The 24,237-nt window shown below is 37.3% G+C and overlaps 1 protein-coding gene across 1 annotated transcript in view; it reads left to right on the forward strand.

The window, feature by feature from the left end:
* Positions 1 to 23,677, forward strand: part of LOC149535789 (uncharacterized) — a 31,755-nt gene extending 8,078 nt beyond the window's left edge. Inside the window, exon 5 of the mRNA XM_089806174.1 lies at positions 23,590 to 23,677. Coding sequence (XP_089662300.1) covers positions 23,590 to 23,677 — 88 coding nt within the window. The remainder of the gene's footprint in view (positions 1 to 23,589) is intronic.
* The last annotated feature ends 560 nt before the right edge of the window (positions 23,678 to 24,237 follow it).

Below are 24,237 nucleotides of genomic sequence, written 5' to 3' on the forward strand. Positions count from 1 at the left end.
TTGAGGAGTTATGGACAAAATATGAAGGGACTAGGTACAATTGCACCTAAAAATACCCAACCAGAAAACCTGAACCAGCCAGTGGACTATTATAGGAGATAAAACCTTGAGCATACAACAAACATTGATATTAGATTAAGCTTGCTAATGCAAGATTCAAAACCAGATTGGTTGTAGGAGGTTGTCACAAACCTTGGGTAACCAAATACTTGTGGGGATGAAAATGTTTCCCTTTTAATTCCATCCCAACCACATGTTGACCCCAAGGACGTCATCTAATGCTTTGAAAATGGTGGCAACCATGATGAAATAAATAGTTAAATTTTTTTTGATACCCAGGCCCAAAATGACTATGATGGAGATGATGATTTTATACGTTACATGCCACTAGACAGAAAACAACATAGTGGTTTACCCAGTAGATTCCTATAGCTACCAAAGAAATGGATGCAAAATTCTAAGGAACAAGAGAGACTAAGAAGTTATTTGAGGCTAATGCACTTTACATGAAGGAGAAGATCAGGGATAGGAAAGATGGGAGAGAGGAAAAGATTGCAAGAAATGAGATCTTATATGCTATAGAGAGGGGAAAATGAGTTGCGGAGAAGGTTGCACTAAAGGAATATAAGAGGAAAGAAAGAGAGGATAATCTAAATGTTTGAAAGAGATATAGACCAAATATTGGAGGTGCACCTTCAACAAAATGTTTATCATAAAAAATAGACACTAAACAATCCCAAATTCAAACATACGAAGGTCCAACTAGAATAATGACTTTAAATAACCAAATACCAAAGCCAAACAAAGGAAATGGGACATTTACCTTAAATGAATAAATTACATGAAGAAGGGTGGCTGGCTGTTTGGAAATCTACTTATTTTTCTTCTCTCCCTCCTGTCATCCAAGAGAACATGCAATGAAAGAAAAATATTGTCACAATAAGAAAATATGAAAAATATTGTTCTAGCTTTAAAAACATTGGAGACATCAAAACATAAAATCTAGATTCTAAACAAATCAAAACATAAAATCTATGATTTAAACTAAATCTCACCACTTACGCATCATAACAATACGGTCCACCTTATTCATGTGGATAGTCTTGGGGAAGAGGTTGCAACAATGTATTTGGATCCAGTTGATCACTTTTTCTCTCTCTCCCTCTCTCTGTATTCAATCTAATGAGCCAACTGGATCTGCTCGACATTTTAATGTCTCAAGTATTGCCTCGTGGTCTGACTCGCGAACTCTCCAAAGATTCTTATTATGTGGTTTTCCACCATATTTTATCAAGTGGACATTTGATGCAACAACAAGATTTGAATAATGAAGAATCTTCCTCTCTGTTTGCCAATCCTTGAATAACCACAAGTTAGGGTTCTTCATAGAATATCGTCTAAGCCATGTTCCGATTACAACCACCGCACCGACATGCTACTCTAAACCTTCACCATCTATAACCGAGTGATCCAATTTTTGTTTGGCTTGAACACAACAACACAAATAATAATCTATCCCTTCTTCATTGTCTTTAGGTGCAATAACAACAAAAACATGGCCTGCAGTGACAAATGTACAAAATGCGGTCATTAATTCAGAAAATACTTGCGTAAAAGTTATAAAGTTACATATTGAAATTACAAAGATATATAAATATATATATTACCAGGTTGCACTAGATCAGACAAGCGGTCAAAGTCAATAGACGATTCCATTTGTACCATTTCTAGTGCTTGTGGGGGACAATAGGTGTCAATTGGGTCCAAAACCCGTATATCCCATTTGTCCACCCATTCAGTCGACTCACAGTCATCCCAATTTTCCTATGCACATGATGGACAATAGCATGCCATTTTTCATGTGTGGATACTCCATGAACCTGCATCAGAGCTTCTAAAAGAGTGCAACTCACTGGATCCTGTTAGTGTGCAACAATCCTAATATGGTGCAATGTTAGTATTATCTATCAACCAAAAAAATCTATGAACCGTAGACTCACCTTCCTTACCTGGACCCATTGTAGCATTACACCACTGGACGATGGATTTTGCATCTGTCAATATTGCTCCATTTTTGTACTTTAGTTCTTCACGAGCTAAGGCTCTTTTGATGCATGCGCCTGCACCATCGTGCTCTCCCTTTTCATGACCAGCCTCTGTGAAATTCCACATGTATTGAATTCTACACAACTTGTGCATCCTGCTCAACCAATAGAACATCCGTGCATTCTTGGATTGAGATGCACAATTGTTTGACCAAATAAAGTGCTGACGATATGTGATACCCTTGTTAGCCAAATCTCCATAAAATAGTTGAAAACAACCATGTACGAACTCTGTAGAATGTGATCGATCATCGCTGATGTAAAAATGGTACTCCCTCAAAATCTTCCTGTCATCCTCTGTACTTGTAGGTGAATGCATGAATGTTATGTGAACAAATATGGAAACCTATTGAGAAGTATAATACTTTGCTTGCACCTCATTTTGTGGTTGTAGTGTGTAGTTCTCTGCGAAATCTACAACTGAAACAATGGTATCTAGTGGAAACGTATCCTTGCACAACTTGAATTGCAAATCCAGCCATCGAGCTCTATGGGTATGCCTTGCATACTCGTAAATAATGTTTTCACGAAAAATCTTCATGAACTCATACACTGGAATCTTTTAAATGACTAAATCACATCTTTTACCATGTTTCCCATCTTTTAGAGCATATGTCACTGTCTTAAATTTTCCATAATCTACTATTTCATTTCCAATTGCATATGTACTATCCATATGTTGACAAGTTGATAAAAGTTGCAAAGAACCACAAAATAAGCACGTACCATCCAAGCATGATGTCTTGTAAAATTGTTGGCCGTCCCTTATTTCACATAAAATGTTGGATATGAATTCCCTTGAAGATCTTGGTGGCTCATTTATGTCACAATCCTGCAAAACAAACTGAGAATGCAAAATTATGCATATATGCCTAAAAACATCAAAATGGTTAGAAAATTCAATATGTATCCTACAACAACAAGTTGTGCGTGTGTGATTTATCTTCACATAAAAAGGTTTACCCATCTCAAAAAATATTTGACTTATTCGAATTTGAGGATACATACCAATAAATTTTGCAAAAAATTGTGTCTGAGTTGTGTCCAAAAAATGTTTTGCATGTGGCTCTCGATTTTGGCTACCAATCCTCCTTCTTACAACATCTCTTTGATTAGGGGAAACACGTGTGTTATTTTTCCAAAAATCTTCGATCAATGATTTCAAGGCTTCACTAATTTCTTTATCCTTTCATGGTAGTCTACCGCTAAATGTCCATAACTCATTTTTTGTTGGATCTTCCAATCTCTCACGCCTTAGCATGGCTCTCCTTAGAGTACCTCTACCAATTTTTAATGTTTTGCTTGTCTTTCTCATGAGTCGAGCTTTCTTCATTTGGCTACTTACTATTGTCGATGTAAGTACTCGTCTTGCAATATTACTATCTTTGGTGCATGATTTAGAACCCACTTTGTCATAAGCATTCATTAGATTCTTTACAATGTTTTTTTCATTTGAATCATCCATCGTTCTTAGCCCAAGAATCTTCATGATAGGCCTAAATTTTAAATTCCTCATCATTTCAACAAATAATTGGCATTAACCTGTAATATTTAATTCATCAAAAAAAATCTCCACATATGATTAACTTTTCTTTGACAAGTACGCTTGCTAATCTTGTCAGGCATTGATTTCAAAATGTTACTATCAATATCAATCAAATATTTTGGTCTTCTAAAACAAATTCTAGAAGGTGTTATAATCTCTTCAATTCTCTCAACATTTTGAACATCAACATAAGGTTGAGTGTATTGCATACCTTGAACCGAAGATGATGTGCCTTGGCAATAAGATGCAAAAGATGGAATATCACCTACTTGATGTGTTGATGTTGTGCCTTCAACATGACATGATGGAGTGTGTATATCGTCGGATCTACAAATCGGTGTCTCTTCAACATGAGAGGACGATATGAATTCAACATTGGAAGATGGTGTAGCGAACGATATGACTCCAACATTAGAAGATGGTGTAGCTTCACAATTCAATTGTCTTCTTGAGCGTAACAATCTCATTTGTTCTCTTTGTCTTTCCAATTCTTCCTCTTTGTTTCTTGGTACCGGTGGTTCTTGATCCTCTTCGAAAGTCAATTCTTCATTATTGCTTTGCAATTTTCTTTGCTCACGTAGTAATTTCATTTTATCTCTTTTAATTGCCAAATCTCTCTCCCTATCTTCATTTGTTTGATTTTTTGGTTTCTTCCTTGGCATGATGATGATTTCTACATGTCAAATTATTCAAACATTTGAATTACTTAAAATGTGTAAATTAAAAATTATTCAAATACATATAAAAATTATAATTATTTGAATGAATACACAATATATATATATATATATATATATATACATATAAAATGACTTGTCAAATTTCTAACCATTTCGAAATAACATTTCATTGAAACATACAAATTTCAATGAATTCACTATATATTAAACAACATGTCAAATTATAATCAAATTTGTATCTATATATCAACAAACAATATTTAAAATAGATTGCACTAACCTTTTCTATACAAGGAATATTCAAAAAGTCTTCAAATCGTGTATCCAATGATTGAATTTGGTGTTTGTTAGCTTCCAAAAGTGTTTTCCACCTTGAAATAGTGTTTGTTAGCTTGAAATAGTGTTTGCCACTTTGAAAGAATGTTTGCTATGTTGAAACCTGCAATTTCTGTCGGGATAACAGAGTGCAAAACAAAACAAAAGCAGAGAATGAATGAAACGGGCCCCAAAGTTGCTTTTTGACCATTTTTAGGTGATTTCACATAGTGCATACGTGCTATAGCGCGTACGCACTATATTAGAACACATCACTCTCCACCCTCCCTACTCTCTCTCTCTATGTACTCTCTCTCTCTTCCTACTCTCTCTCCCCTCTCCCATCCTTTACTCTTTAGATCTCTCACACACACTCCCATCCTCCCTCTGCCACTTCTTACTCTCTCTCTCTCTCTTTGCCACCTCCTACTCTCTCTCACACTCTCTCCCATCCCCTACTCTCTCTTACACACACTCCCATCCGCTACTCTCTCTCCCCTCTCCCATCCCCTAAACTCTCTCTTTTGCAGATACACACTCCCATCCCCCTCTCTCTCTCCCCTCTCCCATCCCTTACTCTCTAGATCGCTCACACGCACTCCCATCCCTCTCTCCCCTCCTCTCCCACTCCCTCTCCCACCACCTACTATATCTCTCTCTCTCTCTCTCAAGTTCTCTCTCTCCCTCTCTACTCTCGCTCTCTCCCATCCCCTACTCTTACTCTCTCTCTCTCTCTCCAATCCCCAACTCTCTCTCACACTCTCTCCCATCCCCTACTCTCTCTGACACTCTCTCTCATCCTTTCACTCTGTCTCTCTCATCTCGTACTCTCTCTCTCTCTCTCTCTCTCTGTAACCTCCTACTCTCTCTCACACTCTTTCCCATCCTTTCACTCTGTCTCTCCCATCTCGTACTCTCTCTTTGCCACCCCCTACTCTCTCTCACACTCTCACACTCTCTCCTATCCCCTACTCTCTCTCTTTCACAGACACACACACACACACTCACACTCCCATCCCCCCTCTCTCTTCTCTCCCATCCCCTACTCTCTAGATTTGTCACAGGCACTCCCATCCCTCTCTCTCCTCCTCTCTCATTCCCTCTCCCAAGTCACCTACTATTTCTCTCTCTCAAGTTCTCTCTCTCCCTCTCTACTCTCTCTCTCCCATCCCCTACTCTTACTCTCTCTCTCTCCCATTCCCAACTCTCTCTCACACTCTCTCCCATCCCCTACACTCTCTCACACTCTCTCCCATCCTTTCACTCTGTCTCTCCCATCTTGTACTCTCTCTTTGCCACCCCCTACTCTCTCTCACACTCTCACACTCTCTCCTATCCCCTACTGTCTCTCTTTCACAGACACGCACACACACACACTCACACTCCCATCCCCCCTCTCTCTTCTCTCCCATCCCCTACTCTCTAGATTTGTCACACACACTCCCATCCCTCTCTCTACTCCTCTCCCACTCCCTCTCCCAGGTCACCTACTATTTCTCTCTCTCAAGTTCTCTCTCTCCCTCTCTACTCTCTCTCTCCCATCCCCTATTCTTACTCTCTCTCTCTCCCATTCCCAACTCTCTCTCACACTCTCTCCCATCCCCTACTCTCTCTCAAACTCTCTCCCATCATTTCACTCTGTCTCTCCCATCTTGTACTCTCTCTTTGCCACCCCCTACTCTCTCTCACACTCTCACACTCTCTCCTATCCCCTACTCTCTCTCTTTCACAGACACAGACACACACTCACACTCCCATCCCCCTCTCTCTTCTCTCCCATCCCCTACTCTCTAGATTTTTCACACGCACTCCCATCCCTCTCTCTCCTCTCCCACTCCCTCTCCCAGGTCACCTACTATTTCTCTCTCTCAAGTTCTCTCTCTCCCTCTCTACTCTCTCTCTCCCATCCCCTACTCTTACTCTCTCTCTCTCCCATTCCCAACTCTCTCTCACACTCTCTCCCATCCCCTACTCTCTCTCACACTCTCTCCCATCCTTTCACTCTGTCTCTCCCATCTCGTACTCTCTCTTTGCCACCCACTACTCTCTCTCACACTCTCACACTCTCTCCTATCCCCTACTCTCTCTCTTTCACAAACACACACACACACACACTCACACTCCCATCCCCCCTCTCTCTTCTCTCCCATCCCCTACTCTCTAGATTTGTCACATGTACTCCCATCCCTCTCTCTCCTCCTCTCCCACTCCCTCTCCCAGGTCACCTACTATTTCTCTCTCTCAAGTTCTCTCTCTCCCTCTCTACTCTCTCTCTCCCATCCCCTACTCTTACTCTCTCTCTCTCTCCCATTCCCAACTCTCTCTCACACTCTCTCCCATCCCCTACTCTCTCTCACACTCTCTCCCATCCTTTCACTCTGTCTCTCCCATCCCATACTCTCTCTCTCTCTGCCGCCCCCTACTCTCTCTCTCACTCTCTCCCATCCTTTCACTCTATCTCTCCCATCCTTTCACTCTGTCTCTCCCATCTCGTACTCTCTCTCTGCCACCCCCTACTCTCTCTCACACTCTCACACTCTCTCCCATCCCCTACTCTCTCTCTTTCACAGACACACACACTCTTATCCCCCCACTCTCTTCTCTCCCATCCCCTACTCTCTACATTTGTCACGCACACTCCCATCCCCCCTATCTCTCTCCCTTTCCCTCTCCTACCGCCTACTAGATCTCTCTCTCAAGTTCTATCTCTCCCTCTCTACTCTCTCTCTCTCCCATCCCATCCCTTACTCTCACTCTCTCTCTCTCATCCCCTACTCACTCTCACACTCCCATCCCCTAATCTCACTCTCTCTCCCATCCCATACGAGCTCTCTCTGCCACCACCTACTCTCTCTCACACTCTCACACTCTCTCCCATCCCCTACTCTGTCTCTCTTACACACATTCCCATTCCCCCCCCTCTCTCTCCCTCTCCCACTCCCTCTCCCCCATCCCCTACTCTCTCTCTCCCCTCTCCCATCCCCTACTCTCTCTCTTTCATAGACACACACTCCCACCCCCCTCTCTCTCTCCTCTCCCCATTCCCTACTCTCTAGATTTGTCACACACACTCCCATCCCCCCTCTCTCTCCCTCTCCCACTCCCTCTTGTACCACCTACTATCTCTCTCTCTCTCTCAAGTACTCTCTTTCCCTCTTTACTTTCTCTCTCCCATCCCCTACTCTCACTCTCTCTCTTCCATCCCCTACTCTCTCTCATACTCTCTCTCTTCCATCCCCTACTCTCTCTCATACTCTCTCTCTCTCTCACCCCCATCCTGTACAAGCTCTCTCTACCACCCCCTACTCTCTCTCAAAATCTCACACTCTCTCCCATCCCCTACTCTATCTCTCTTATACACGTTCCCATTCCCCCCCTCTCTCTCTCTCTCACTCCCTCTCCCATTGCCTACTCTCTCCCATCCCCAACTCTATCTCTCTTACACACTTCCATTCCCCCTCTCCCTCTCACTCCCACTCCCTCTCCCATCACCTACTATCTCTCTCTCTCTCTCCCTCTCTCTCCCATCCCCTACTCTCACTCTCTCTCTTTGCCACCCCTACTCTCTCTCACACTCTCTCCCATCCCCTACTTTCTCTCTTACACACACTTCCATCCCCCCTCTCTCTCCCTCTCCCACTCCCTCTACCATTTCCTAATCTCTTTCTCCTCCATCCACCCTCTCTCTCCCTCTCCCACTCCCTCTGCCATTGCCTACTCTCTTTCTATCCCATCCCCTACTCTCTCTATCTCTCTCTCCCCTCTCTCATTCCCTACTCTCTCTCTTTCACACACACCCATCCCCCCTCTCTCCTCTCCCATCCTCTACTTTTTCTCTCACTCGCTCTCCCTCTCCCACTGCCTACTCCCACTCTCTCTCACTCTCTCTCTCTCTCTCTCACTCTCTCCCTCTCTACTCTCTCTTTGCCACCCCCTACCCTCTCTCACATTTTCACACTCTCTCTCTTTCTCTCTCTCCCTCTCCCACTCCCTCTCCCATCGCCTACTCTCTCTTCCATCCCCTACTCTCTCTCAAGCTACTCTATCTTCCCCCTCTCCCATTCCCTACTCTCTCTCTTTCACACACATGCACTCCCATCCTCCTCTCTCTCGCTCTTCTTCTCCCACTCCGTCTCCCACCACCTACTCTCTCTCTCCCCCATCCCCTACTCTCAATCTCTCTCTCCCAACTTGTACTCTCTCTCACACTTCCTCTCTCTCCCATCCCCTACTTTCAATCTCTCTCCCCCATCCCATACTCTCTCTTTGCCACCTCTACTCTCTCTCTCACACTTCCTCTCTCTTGCATCTTGTACTCTCTTTGCCACCCCTACTCTCTCACATTTCCCCTATCTCCTATCCTATACTCTCTTTGCCATCCCTACTCTTTCTCACTTCCTCTCTCCCCTCTCCCATCCCCTACTTTCTCTCTATCTCTCTCACACACACACAAATAGCCATTCCCTTGCCCCACCCCCCAGCTCTCTCTTGGTTTTGATTTGCAATTTAGGTCTCAATAGTGCATGCGCACTATAGTGCGTGCGCACTACCTCGAATTCAATAGCATTTTAATAGGGCGTGCGCGCTATAGGGCGCACACACTATTCAAAGCTTTGCATTAAAACCAAGCCTAAGGCTTGGTTTTGCCTTGGAGATCCAACCCAAAGGTTTGGAGTTTATAAACAGGTCTGAGACGTGTTTTCCAACAAACATACAAAAAATGATTGATTTTTCTTGTGTGCTTCCCTTCAAGATTCTTCGTGGTTGGGTATCGATAAGATCAGGTTACATAACATTATAGGTCTCTGTGTTAGCTATCTAACCATATAATTTATTTTTAATTTGAACTATTTTAAGTCTTTCATCTATAATTTCTTTTGAATGTATGTTCATTTTTTGTCAAAAACCACCATGTACTAATTGGGCTATAGATTTTAGCTCATTCATCGAATTTTGTAACAACTTAGTTTTTTAGAAACTAGACTCCATTCTACACACTTTGAAAAAAAGAAGTTTTGATTTTAGATTAGTTATTCAATCATTTCTAGGGGGAGCACATAGATATTTCACATTTTTGGGATGGTTCTAATTTAAAAATTCATTAAAAAAAAAATACACATTATAAAATTACTCGAAAAATCAGGGATAAACTACACAGTGTTAGGTAACTTTTGACTAGAGCGATTAAAGAATTTCAAAAAAAAAGTTAAAATTTTAGGGGGGCCACACTTTGTACTATGTTATGTTTTTTTGGAATAAACAGTACCACTTTTTGTGGCCCCCTTTTTTGAGGACCTAAAACTAAACCATTTTGAAAAAAAATTAGTAGTTTAGAAACTAGATTCAAAGGACTACGCCTTTTGTTTTTGTCATATCTTAAAATTTTGAGCGTAACTATCTTCAAATTCTTGTTGAAGTCCAGAATTTGCTTATTTCAGGAAAAAGGTGTCCACTTATACCCCCCTTTTGGCACCACAACTTTGTGCACTTACCCTCATGTCAAAATTTTCTGGCTGGAAGAAACTTTAAATCCATGTGTATACAAGAAAAAAGATGTTTTTAAACCTATTTTTCTCACATTTCATATCTTTTACCATTTCATCATTTAGAGAGAGAGCAAGGGTCATACTTTAAGTTAGGGCCTTACCATCCTCTCCTCTCCCATCACTGGAGTTCTCTTCATAGTCATCTTCTTTGTTTCCTCTTCGATGTCCATCAAGATCAAGCTTTCCACCACCATCTCTTCCCTTTTCTACATGTTTATTGCAAAATTTTCCATTAGAACAAGCAAAATTAGGGATAACTACAAATTATTTAATAACCACCACTTTATACAAGTCTTTGTAGTGACACCATTTTTAGAAATAGATTTCCTATCATCAGAGATATCATTTCCTTCCTCCATACTCTCCTTTCCATTATTGTCAATAGATATGGCCATTCAAAGAAGGTAATGTCCTAAGACTATCTAGGTTGAACCCTAGAAGGCACTTACTCAAGATTGATTAAGGCCGAACACAAGTGATACTACATAAATTAATATAAAGAATGGACAAATTAAAATACAAAGTAAAAATCATATTGAAATGCAGTCAAACAAAGACAACACTCATAGGTGACATATAAGCAAGGTGAAATGCCAATTGGTTCTTCAAGTCTACAACTAGAGTACAAATAAGAACACAAAAAAGGTTACAATGTATCCCACTTGGAGACTTCCCTCTCTTGAAAAATGATTTTGGATCCCATTTATTTTTTATTACATTCATCTTCATCTTTATGCCATCCCTGCTAGAGATTTTCCCTTCGATTAAGGGTTTTTTTTGGAACAAAAATTAACCTATTATGGTATAGTGTCTTATTATTCGACATTGTTATTTTAATTATTGGTGATTAGTTGAATAATTTTGGAATTAGTTATATTTCTCACAACTAATTCACCCCCCTCCCTACCCCTCTCTTAATCTTTGTTTGTGGACTTTACTTCTTGACAAATCCTACTATCCATGTCTATCCTATCAATGAGGATCCACACTTGTTGTCTTTTATTTTGTAATATTAAATGCCACCTATTATACCAAATATTTAACTTTACTTTAAAAAAAAACCCTAGGTATTGTTGTCTTTTCTTTTGTAATATTAAATGTCACCAATAATACCATGCATAAAAATAGTTCCAGCCTTTCTAATCTAATTTAGGATCTACAAATTTTATGACTTAATCCCAACAATCAGATATAATATCCCGATCCATGTAGTAAATGCATGGTTATGTATCTTAATTGTTGAAATTACAGAGAAGAATAATTAAGGATTGATATAGAGGAATTTAAACCAATTACATAAAATTAATTAATGCTTTTATTGAAGCAAATTAACATAATTGAAAATGCAGAAAAGAACAACACATAACTCAACTGACAGAAAGAGAAATGAAAGGAGAGGCATAACACAATTTGATCTCCGAGTTCACCCTGTTAGGACTATGTCTCTAGGTCTAGCTCCAACTAGTGGACCGATCCGATTAACTCCAAAATCAATTACAATGTGTTACAAATCAACCCCTTCGAGAACATCAACATTACACTGCTCCGATGTTCGGGACTGAAAATATGTCCTCAAGAATTTTCTCTTTCCTCCTCAACAATAAGTCATCCCTCTAATTCCTCTCAAAGACTTAATAATCACAATATTTTTCATAATCTTCATGCCTTGAAAATGGACTCCTATCCCCCTTATATATATAAAATTAGCCTAAAATAGGCTAAAACAAAAAAATACATAAATAGGCCCTATAACTATTTACATCTCGTCTAAGCCCCTTTTTCCATTTTATAGTTTTGTCCCTTAGCAAGTTTGAGGTTAAAAATAATAACAAATTAACAATAAACCTTATTTAAATAAGGTTGGGCGGTTTTGTTATGGGTATATAACAACTCTTCCTCTAATATTAAATATATTATAAATAGCCTATTGGTTGGCCTTATTTTTAGGAGGGCAATGGTTGGGAGTTCAACTCCCATCATCTAATTCCTTTAATTCAAATTAAATAATCATTTGAATTTGAATTTGAATTTTTTCCCTCTCTTTCAGATTTTATGATATCATGCTGATGTCATTAGAATCCACACTTTTACCTAAACTTCAAATCGTCATAATTTTCACATTCGATCTCCGTTTTTGACAAAATGAATGCCATTGGAAAGCTTTTGATGAGCTCTTTCATTTGAAATCCATTGTTGAACATTTTTTAGATGATTATTTTTTCACTTTTTTATGGCCTTTGATCCTAGTTTGACTAAACTTTGACTGGTCATAACTTTGTCATCTAAACTCCAATTTTGCTTGTTCAAGTTGTGTTGGAGTCATGATTGTGAGGACTTCAATATGGTACTAATTATTGGAGTTTTGGAGATACTTCAAATTTCAGCAAAAATATCCTCTGGATCAAGCCTCCCCATTGAAAAAGAGCTTTCAGACCTCCAAAATTTTATTTTTACATAAAATGAAAATGAGGGCATGTTTGCCTCACTTGTCCAGTATCACCTATACAAACTACTAGAATTTTGAATATCTAAACCATCACACACATTATGAAGAATGAGATAGTACTACTAATACCTTCAACCATACATCTGCCTGTGTTCATTGTTACATCAATCATCTACATAGTAGAAACTAGTAGAAATAGAAGCAACAAAATTGAAATAATTGATGAAATGAAATATGTATCAACATTTTGGACCCGTTGTACAGAAACATCATTAGAAAATGAACCTTTCAAATCCTCTTTTACCATCACTAGTTGAAGACTTGATTCTACTTTCACTTGATCCTCACTAGCTGCTGTAGAGACGAGAGTCTATTTATTGCTTGCATTTACTATCATTTTCAAATGTCTTGTGTTTACAATTGATCCTTCATTCTTCATGTGATGAGCTCTTATAATGTATTCAATTCCATTTTTAAACAAGTGATACTTGTTATGTTCCCTATAGAAGATAGCTTTCCTATCATATAAATATGGGCTACCCAACACAATCCCATAGATATCAAGTGGAACCACATCAAATTCAACCTCATCTATGAATTTAGATGTTATTGCAAATCTTAACTTACATTGCTTAGTGACTCGCAATCTATTATCATTGCACACCTAGCCTAATGTATAAGGTCTCTTATGTGGCTTAATTTCCAATCCCAACTGTTTAACAACTTCTTCTGAAATCAAATTAACTTGGGACCCACTATCTATCAATGTGTCAATTATAGTGTTCTTAGAAATCACCCTTATATGAAAAAGTTCAAACCTTTTACTATCTTCAGGAACAACATGACTTTTTGAAGTGGAAGCATATGAAACATCAGTGGTAGAATCAACAAAAGCTTTCCCTTTCAAACCAACAGTCGATATTTTTGTCTCATCGTTAGAATCTGATCCAAGATCCTGAAAAATAACTATAGATTTTTTCTTTCCCTTTTGATGCTTAAACCACTTTGGTTTCAATTCTAGATACAATTTCCAACACTTTTCTTCTACATGTCCTTTCTTCTGACAATGGAAACAAGTAGGATTTTCACCTTCCTCTTTCTTCACTATGGTTTCTTTCTTGCCCTTCTTGTGTCCTTTAGGAGGAACAAATTCCTTCTTTGAACTAAAACTTGTGTTTCCTCCACTTGCTTCAATATGAGTTTCTTGAACACATACTTCATCAAAGTTAGAAGAACTAAACATCAATACTGTATGCTTCGAATATTAATGCATTCCACCTATGTACTTTAACAAAGTATCTTGAGTGTAAAGAGGAATTCCAAGAGTTAATGCCTTCTCCCTAAACACCTGTGTATACTCTTGCATAAACTGCTCTTTACCTTGCCTGAGATTTTGCCAATCCATAATGGCTTGTTGCATATGACCCAAAGGATAAAATTGTTTCTTCAAAGAAAAAGTAAATTCATACCAAGATGAAATGATTTTACCATGTGTAGCAAGATCACCCTAGATCTTACTCTCCCGCCAGACTAATGCAGTGCCTCCCATTCTGAGAGGAGCTAGTTGGATTTTGGAGAATCATCCAAAATATTTTGAACCTTGTAGTACACTTCAATCTTCTCAAGCTAATTATCCAAATTTTCAACATCCAATTCACCATTGTATATAGGAAAATCAAACTTTATGTCAAGGTTTAAGAAGGGTGTCTTCACAGAATGTTTATTTTTAGAAGAAGTAGATAGAGAGGAAGAAGACGATGAAGAAGATAAAGAAGATGGGGATGGAGGTTTAGGAGGGTCACTACCACCTCCTATTCCTTTTCCTTTGTCATCTTTTGATGAAGATTTAGCTTCTTCTTTCTTCCTAGCCTTATCTCCCTTTCTCAATTGTCATTCATACCTTTCTTGGAGAAGAATGTCTACCAAAGCTTTCAATTCCACAAAAACTCTCTGGAAGGCTTCTACATCAAACTCAAAAAGATTTTTTTCAGATGCCATGATGCGTGGAAAATTTCTTTTTCCAATCTCAGGATTGAAATCTACAAGTTCACCTTCTCTTTGTTTCAACTTCAACTTGGTTAACATTCACCACTTGCAATTTCATTGCAAAACAGGCTTTGATACCAAACTTGATCTGATTTAGGATCTACAAATTTTATGATTTAATCCCAACAATCATATATAATTTCTCGATCCATGCAGTAAATGTGTGGTTATATATCTTAACCGTTGAAATTACAAAGAAGAAGAATTAAGGATTGATAAACCAATTACATAAAATTAATTAATGATTTTACTAAAGAAAATTAACGTAATTGAAAATGCAAAAAAGAACAACACATAACTCAACTGATAGAAAGAGAAATGAAAGGAGAGGCACAACACAATTTGATCTCAGAGTTCACCCTATTAGGACTATGTCTCCAGGTCCATCTCCAACTGGTGGAATGATTCGATTAACTCCAAAATTAATTACAATATGTTACAAATCAACCCCTTCCAGAACATCTGCATTACACTGCTCTGATGTCCGGGACTGAAAATATGTCCTCTAGAATTTTCTCTTTCCTCCTCAGCAATAAGTCATCCTTCTAATTCCTCTCAAAAACTTAATAATCACAATAATTTTCATAATCTTCATGCCTTGAAAATGGACTCATATCCCTCTTTTATACATAAAATTAGCCTAAAATAGGCTAAAACAAAAAAATACATAAATAGGCCCTATAACCATTTACATCTTGTCTAACCCCCCTTTTCCATTTTATAGTTTTGTGCCTTAGCAAGTTTGAGGTTAAAAATAATAACAAATTAACAATAAACCTTATTTAAATAAGGTTGGGTGGTTTTGTTATGGGTATATAACAACTCTTCCTCTAATATTAAATATATTATAAATAGCCTATCGGTTGGCCTTACTTTTAGGAGGGCAATGGTTGGGAGTTCAACTCCCATCATCTATTCCTTTAATTCAAATTAAATAATCATTTTAATTTGAATTTGAATTTTTTCCCTCTCTTTTAGATTTTATGATGTCATGCTGATGTCATCAGAATCCACACTTTTACTTGAACTTCAAATTGTCATATTTTCCACATTCTATCTTCATTTTTGATGAAACGAATGCCATTGGAAAGATTTTGACGAGCTCTTTCATTTGAAATCCATTGTTGAACACTTTTGAGATGATTATTTTTTCACCTTTTTACGGCCTTTTGTCCCAGTTTGACCAAACTTTGATTGGTCATAACTTTGTCATCTAAATTCCAATTTTGCTTATTCAAGTTGTGTTGGAGTCAGAATTGTGAGGAGTTCAACATGGTACTTATTATTGGAGTTTTGGAGATACTTCAAATTTCAACAAAAATATCCCAGCCCTCAATTGTCATAGTTATCTATTTCTTGGATTTTCCTTGCAATGGTTTTCACAATTCCTTCTGATAAAGAAAATCCTCCATTTTCATTTTCCATTACTAAAAGTTATGCCCATTAAACTTCTCAACCTTCATCTTACCCTCGTCTTCCATTTCTCCAACTCAAAATTGAGATTTCCACTCATCTATGATACCTTCATGTAGAGGATAACTAAAAAAACTAGGCTATGATACCACTTGTTAGGATTAATAAGAATAAAATGATAATTATATGAAATTATAACCAATATAATAAAATAGTAAATTGCACAAAAGAGAATACAAGACACAAATATTTAATTTCTAGTTCAATCAATCCTTGGGCTATGCCCACCAAACACCAAGTTCAATATTCTTATTATACAATGATTACATCCTAATTACAATCTGTAATCCCTTACAACTCAATTCAATTGCGAGAAGCTACAATCTCATCATACATCATGAAATCCCTAACCCTAATACATTTTATAAAGGCTTTTTTTGCTTACAAATTAGGGCTACGACAAGCTGACCAATAGAAAAAATATAAATTCTGATGCCTTTACAATTGTAAATTTTTTTTTGGCTTCAACGGTGCTATCCCTTGACCTCAACTATGCACCTAAACCCACATACTTAAATCTAGGAGGAAATTGTTCCAAATGAATAGGGGAAAAATTAACTTTAGAGTCTGATTAGGCTCCATATAAAAACAAATTGGGAGTGATGGGGGGGAGGGGGGTGTTCCTAGAGTTTACCAGGGGCAATAATTGTGACCCCTTTAGAGGGAGGTTAGGTGAAAGGAAAGGGTTAGTCCTCTATGCAGCTTTGTTTGATAAAGAAGCATGATCCTTAGAAGTTAAAGGGAAGGAAGTATTCAAATGATTGAACATTTTTCATTTAACACAAAATATCTCAGCTTCTCATATTTGAATAGCTGGATAAACAAACCTAGCTTAGAGTTAGTTGTAACAAAGGTGGGTAAAACCTTATTAACAATGGCACTCATACATGTATATTCTAGAAAAAATGTAAGGAGGATTTAGACTCCAAGATCTTATCAAGTGATAGGAGGATACCAAAGAATTCTAAAGTACCTCTAAAGACATTGTTTTTCTAAAATTCCCAAGGTAGGCCAAGGAGCTTGACCCATCTGGGATCCACTACTCCAAGGTCGATTATCCAAAGCTTAGGCTTCTATTTAAAAATTGCCAAAGTGTTCCTAGAATTTACACTTATTGACCAAGGTTTATTTGACATAGAATCAATGGGAAATTCTTTGTTACAGAATGTAAATAGGAACATTTCACTAACAAGGTGATTTTGACACCACCATTGAGAGACTAACTTGAAGTAGCCCATTTTTCAAGCTAGTCTATAGAGGGGTAAGGCTATGGTAACGGTTCCCACTTTTTGCCCAAGTTTGACACTAAAACATATATTTTAAACAAAAACTTGATTTTCAAATGCATATTACTATTTTAAAAACCGTAAATAATTTGGTGATGATGTAAACTAGTGATTTGTAGCATTTTCTATCTAAGTTTCTAACAATATTTTTCAATTTTTTTAATAATTTCATTCGAAGTCCATTTTTTTAAAATCTCCTATGAGAAGTGGTTTATATGAAAATTGATATTTTCAAAAAAGTAATGGGTGTTTTGATCAACATAACCTTTTTAAAAAAATAGGATAATTACAAAATTCTTTCAAGGCTAGAATAGTAACATTAGTAACTAGCAAGTTCTGTTGGTTTTGTTCAATTTTGTCAAAAATTATAGGTAGTGACAAGGTGACACTAATGATAATATAGACATAGGTTTCTTTTGATCAATATAACTTGATTTGTTTATATCAAAATGTAATTTTTCTTGACTTGCTAGAAAGCTAATAAACATAGCTTTGATGATCATATTTTTTGAAAAAATTATTCTTTATTTTGTATATTTTTTCAAAGGCTTCAAATTGAGATTTCTAAAATTTAAAAAAAAACTATATTTAATAAAATTAAAAATAAAACATCACAATAAACACAATATATGCTAAAAATATATTCATTGGAAAACTTATTGAAAGGGAAACACCTTTCCAAACTTAGTTTTAGAGTTTAAAATTATTTGGCCCTTGTTTTAGCCATCAAAAGAGGAAAATTTGATAGAAATAGAGTATAAATTGGAGATTTTCATTTTTTAGATGCTTCACATGAAGCATACTTCATTCGAAGCTCCTTTTTGGGACTTCACACGAAGAGGCTTTGAAAAAATCCTCTAAGGCATTTTACCACTTTTTTGGAGGGGCTTTGTTCGAATCCCCCTGGGTTGTTTCTCGATAGTCTAGAATGGCTACATTGAAAGGCCCAAGGAGCTTTGTTTGAAGCCCCCTTGCATAGTCAAGTTGCTTTGAACAAAGCCCATTGTGCAGTCAAGTGGATTCGTTCAAAGCCTCTTTGCCACCTTGGTGACACTTTGGATGCTAAGGGGCTTCATTTGAAGCCCCTAGGCTACCATCATGGGTGTCGATGGGCTTTGAACAAAGCTCATAGGATGCTTTTTTGGGTGCCAGGGGCTTCTCTTGAATCCCCTAGTCATTCCATTTTTCTTTAAAGAAAAAATTGTTTGATATAAAAACAATTTTGTCTTCATTTTTTAAATCAATGTACACAAAAATCTTACAAGGAATTTTCTATTTTTGAAGAAAAAGGAAGAAGAGTGAAGATAATTTGAAATATTTTGATAGTTTTTTGAAGACCGACTTAACAATTCAAAAAAAATGATAATTTTTTGAAAATCAAAGATGGGATGACATCAAGAAAGAAAAAGTAAATATGCAAGAAATAGATCAATTGATGCAGGATAGAGACATTGTGAGAAAACTTTAGCAAATTATCACAAAAAAAAGTGAAGCTATGTACATGTATAAATTCATATGGACGTGTATATTTATAATTTTATCATTAATTTTCAAAATTTATTCATTTATATGCATTTAGGTCTTAACAAACAATCACAAGATGAGAAAATACATGTTGAAGAAGAGTTGAGTCATGACAATCTAGGACATAACAATTGAAGAAAATTATCACAAAAAAAGAGAGAAGGTATGTACATGTATAAATTCATATGAACGTCTATATTTGTAATTTTATAATTAATTTTCAAAATTTATTCATTTATATGCATTTAGGTCTTAAGAAACAATCACAAGACGAGAAAATACATGTTGAAGAAGAGTTGAGTCATGACAATCTAGGACATAACAATTTGGGACATAATAATTCATGACATGAATCAATGGAACTTGGAGAAGGGTCAGGATTAGTTTCTCAAATTGGTATGGATGAACGCATAAGAATAGCCACAAGTGTAAAGAAAAATATCAGTCATAGAAATTTAGATCATTTTCTTACAATGAATGTGGATAAATTGAAATTACAACATAACAATGTGTTAGACATGTATAGGTCTATATATATACACACACACATATATGGGTTATAGTTTCAAATATTTACATATGTTTAAATTTAAATGCATTGATATAAGTGCACATGTATCTAGTAAATTTCAAATTAATTTAAATTTTTATTTAAAAATTACCTGAGCACTAGTGGGTGTCACATCCATCATATTTGTACCCCCTAGAGTGGTAGCTGTCACATCGACAACATCTCTCCTCCCACTATGATCAGAGCCCACACTGTAAGAAGCATGCTCTGCAACCTGTGCCTACAAAAATATAATTTATTTGGAAATATGAGTACATAATTATATACTTATGAACATAAATTTTTTATTATAAAAATGAAACTTAAACGAGGTGTACCTAGGGTTGAGGAGCAAGAGAGTCATTAGTGACACGTACTAAGGTGTCATCAACATAAACTCCATCTCCAATAGTCTCAATCCTCTGAAATAATGAGTGTAAAGGACTAACAAGCTAGGATGGAAGTGGTGTAGAGTTAGTAGATTGAAATAGCATGTCCATGTATGATCCTATCTTGGTGGGAACATAAATCTAACTCAAATCTCTTAAATATTGATCAAGCATGTCAAGTCCATCATTAGAAATAGGAATACCTTGACCAACTCCTAAGGTCCCCTTAGGTGAAGCTACAACAAAATGTTGTGTTGAATGTTGAGATGAGTGTTGAGCACTAGACAGTTGAGTGCCAGAGTGTTGTGTAGAGTGCTCAATGCTAAAGTCCTATGCAGATTGTTGTGTAATGACATGATGGCATGTCATGGCACACTCGAAATATAGGCCTCTATGAAATTATCTCTGCGATACTATGTAAAGGCATCGCTTGTGTATTTGTGATGTATGAATATATCTGTAAAAGATCATCTAGAAGATACAAGGCCATCTTCATATGCCTATTCTCTCGAGTGAGGCCACACATATCTCCAAGGGTAGGAATATGTGCAACTCTATAGATATCATCAGTGGAAAGTGTAGTACTCAATGAAGCCTCAAAAGAAGATCCACACTAACTAGGTCTACTAAAAAGATTTTTTCCCAAAGTGTTAGATGTAATGCTCCTAGAAATAGATACAATGTGTCTTATCTGATCAACTACTTCCCTTTGAGAAGTAATGACAACTCTATCCATAGTAGCAACCATGACTGGAGTCACTGCTAGGGTCCTAGGTCCCACCAATGCATGATGATGAGGAACAATACAAGTTGACTCATGGTATGCATCATGATCACAAACTCTACTGCACCCTTGACCATAATATCTTGGAATATCTAAATAGTTGACGCAGTGGCCCAAATGAAACTCTATGTACATTTAATGGGAAAAATATAATAGAATTTGGTTGTTATTAGGATAACGACCATTTGCTACTAGGAATTGAGGGTATATCTTACAAGCAATCAGTGGCATGACACATCTAGTAACTTGATATGCCCTGACTTTAGTCTTCCCCTCATAAAATGGGAAGACCTCTCATTTGATAATATCCTTAGAAACTAGGCTTTGAACTTGGTCTAAGGATATACTAATTGAGATATCTGCTTTAAGCTCAAAAAAAATCCTATCTACAGATTGTGATGTAAATGTAGTCTATGATCTAAGTCTATCAGTAAGCTCCTCAAGACTAGTCAAAAATTGCTAACATATATATTTATATATAAATGATCCTGAGATCTCAGAATAGCTGATCTTAGTCTAGCAGTCTTTGTAGTCAAAACATGGAATATAGTCATCATATTAGGAACAAGAGGGTGGAAAAATAATACATCAATAGGTGGTCCCTATCCCTAAGCCTGAGCTTGAGCTCGAGCTTGAGCCTATCCCTATTCTTGTCCCTCTCCCTATCCCTAATCTTGGGATGCTATCTATGAGTATGACAGTCAAACTAAATGTTAATTTAATATTAGAAGAACATAAGGGTTCAATAAGGGGATACAATATCATTACAAGAACATGTATTCTCATAAGGGGCCATGATAGGTTCTATCATTAATCTAAAGGTTAGATGTAATGCTCCTATTAGGTCTTATTTAAGTATTTCAAAGTGAGAGAGTATGAGGAGAGAGAAAGTGTGCAGTGAGAGAAAGTAAGAAGAGGGAGATAGTGTGAGGAGGGAGGGAGGGAGGGAGGGAGAGAGAGAGAGAGAGAGAGAGAGAGAGAGAGAGAGAGAGAGAGAGAGAGAGAGAGAGAGAGAGAGAGAGTGAGGAGAGAGAAAGTAAGAAGAGGGAGAGAGAAAGTGTGAGGAGAGAGAAAGTGAAAGGAGAGAGTTCAAGGAGAGAGAAAGTAAGAAGAGAAAGAGAGAGAGTTCAAGGAGAGAGAAATCATGAGGAGAGAAAGTGAAGAGAGAGAAAGTGTGAGGAGAGAGAGTAAGTGATGAGAGAGAAAGTAAGGAAAGAGAAGTGAGAGGAGAGAGTGAGATCAAGGAGAAAGAAAGTGTGAGGAGAGAGAAAGTAAGGAAAGAGAAGTGAAAGGAGAAAGAGATAGATCAAGGAGAGAGAAAGAGTGAGGAGAGAAAGTAAGAAGATAGAGATTTCAAGGAGAGAGAAAGAGATGAAGTAAGAAGAGCAAGAAAGTAAGAAGAGGGAGAGAGTGTGCGGAGAAAGAGTGTGAGAAGAGAGAAAGTGAGAAGAGAGAGAATTCAATGAGAGAGAAGGTGTGAGGAGAGAAAGTGAGAAGAGAGAGAGAGTGTGAGGAGAGAGAAAGTGAGAAGAGAGAGAGAGAGATAAAGTTCAAGGAGAGAGAAAGTGTGAGGAGAGAGAAAGTGAGAAGAGAGAGAGTTCAAGGAGAGAGAAAGTGAAGAGAGAGATCAAGGAGAGAGAAAGTAAAGAGAGAGAGATAGATCAAGGAGAGAGAAATTGTGAGGAGAGAGAAAGTGAGAAAAGAGAGAAAGTAAGAAGAGAGAGAAAGTGTGAGGAGAGAGAGAAAGTGTGAGGAGAGAAAAAGTTAGAAGAGAGAGAGTTCAAGAAGAAAGAAAGTGTGAGGGGAGAGAAAGTGAGAAAAGAGAGAGAAAGTGTGAGGAGAGAGAGTTCAAGGAGAGAGAAAGTATGAGGAGAGAGAAAGTGTGAGGAGAGAGAAAGTGTGATGAGAAAGAAAGTGAGAAGAGAGAGAAAGCGTGAGGAGAGAGAAAGTGAGAAGAGAGAGAAAGTGATAAGAGAGAAAGTGAAGAGAGAGAGTTTAAGAAGAGAGAAAGTGGGAGGAGAGAGAAAGTGAGAAGAGAGAGAAAGTAAGAAGAGGGAGAGAGTCTGAGGATAAAGAGAAAGTGCAAGAGGAGAGAGAGCAAGAGAGAGTTCAAGGAGAGAGAAAGTGTGAGGAGAGAGAAAGTGAGAAGAGAGAAAGTAAGAAGAGGGAGAGAGTGTGATGAGAGAGAGAAAGTGTGAGGAAACATAAAGTGATGAGAGAGAAAGTAAGGAGAGAGAAGTGAGAGGAGAGAGAAATTTTGAGGAGAGAGAAAGTGAGAAGAGAGAGAAAGTGATGACAGAGAAAGTAAGAAGAGGGAGAGAGAAAGTGAGATGAGATAGTGAGGAGAGAGAAAATGAGAAGAGAGAGAAAGTACAAAGAGAAGTGAAAGGAGAGAGAGAGTTCAAGGAGAGAGAAAGTGAGAGGAGAGAGAATTTTTTCTAGATATTGAAGGTAATTTTTCTATTTTTTTATTCACCTAGAGTTTAAAATCTTTTATTTTTTCTACATCTAATCCTATTGTTGGTTTTCTACATGTAATCATATTTTTGGTTTTCTACATCTAATCATATTTTTAATTTTCTACATCTAATCATATTTTTGGTTTTCTACATGTACCCAACATTTTATATAAACTAAACATATTATTTCTTCCATTGACTACAATTTTAACAATGTTTTCTATAATTTAAACTAAAATAAAACATATAAACATAAAATTAATTATTGTATACCAAAAATATCAAAATACCCATAAAAAGCTAAATATTTATAAAAATAACTAAATATTCAAAAAAAATACTTTAATATTTCATCAAATTAACTAAATATTCATTAAAAATAACTAAATAATCATTAAAAATATAAAAATGAACATACCTGGTACATTGAATGCTTGAAGGAGGTTGAAATTGGTAATCCGAAATGATGATGCAATTGAAGATGTCACAAAATTCACTCCAAGCTCTATTGTCAAACCATTGCGATGATAATAAAGGGTAAAATGGTAAAATGACTTCTTAAGAGCCATTTTTGAGAATTGCATAGGGTTTCAAGGGAAGCCTCTAGGCTTTGCTCAAAGTCCTAGTGGGCTCGTGGGCTCCTCATGCTTCGAGTGAAGCCCATGACTATACTCGTAGCCTCACCCACATGGTTTCTATCAAAGCCATGTGGAGGCTTCGATGGAAGCCTTGACTTTGCTTGAAGCCTCCTAAAATTACTTTTCCCACATTTCATCCAATTTTATCATGATGAAATGTGGGAATGAGTTGTGTGGCCTTATCCAGGGCCTAAATAAGAGGAATCTTTTTACCAACTTGTAAGTTCCATTTCATTAACATCCTCCTCTAAGATATCATCTAGGAAATTAATAGTAGTAATTTTCACCTAAGAAGAGTCTTCAATGAGAAAATTTGTAGAAAGGTAGGTGGGGGGTTTCATCTACTATCTTTGAGGCAATTAAGACTCTTGACTAAATAGGACAAGACTAAGTTTTATTACCTTCAAGTGAAGTCTTACCGGTGACCACAATAGAAGGGAGGCTTCAAAA

Source organism: Cupressus sempervirens, chromosome 10 (assembly GCF_028749045.1).
Source record: "Cupressus sempervirens isolate cs-2001-9-10 chromosome 10, ASM2874904v1, whole genome shotgun sequence".
NCBI lineage: Eukaryota > Viridiplantae > Streptophyta > Pinopsida > Cupressales > Cupressaceae > Cupressus > Cupressus sempervirens.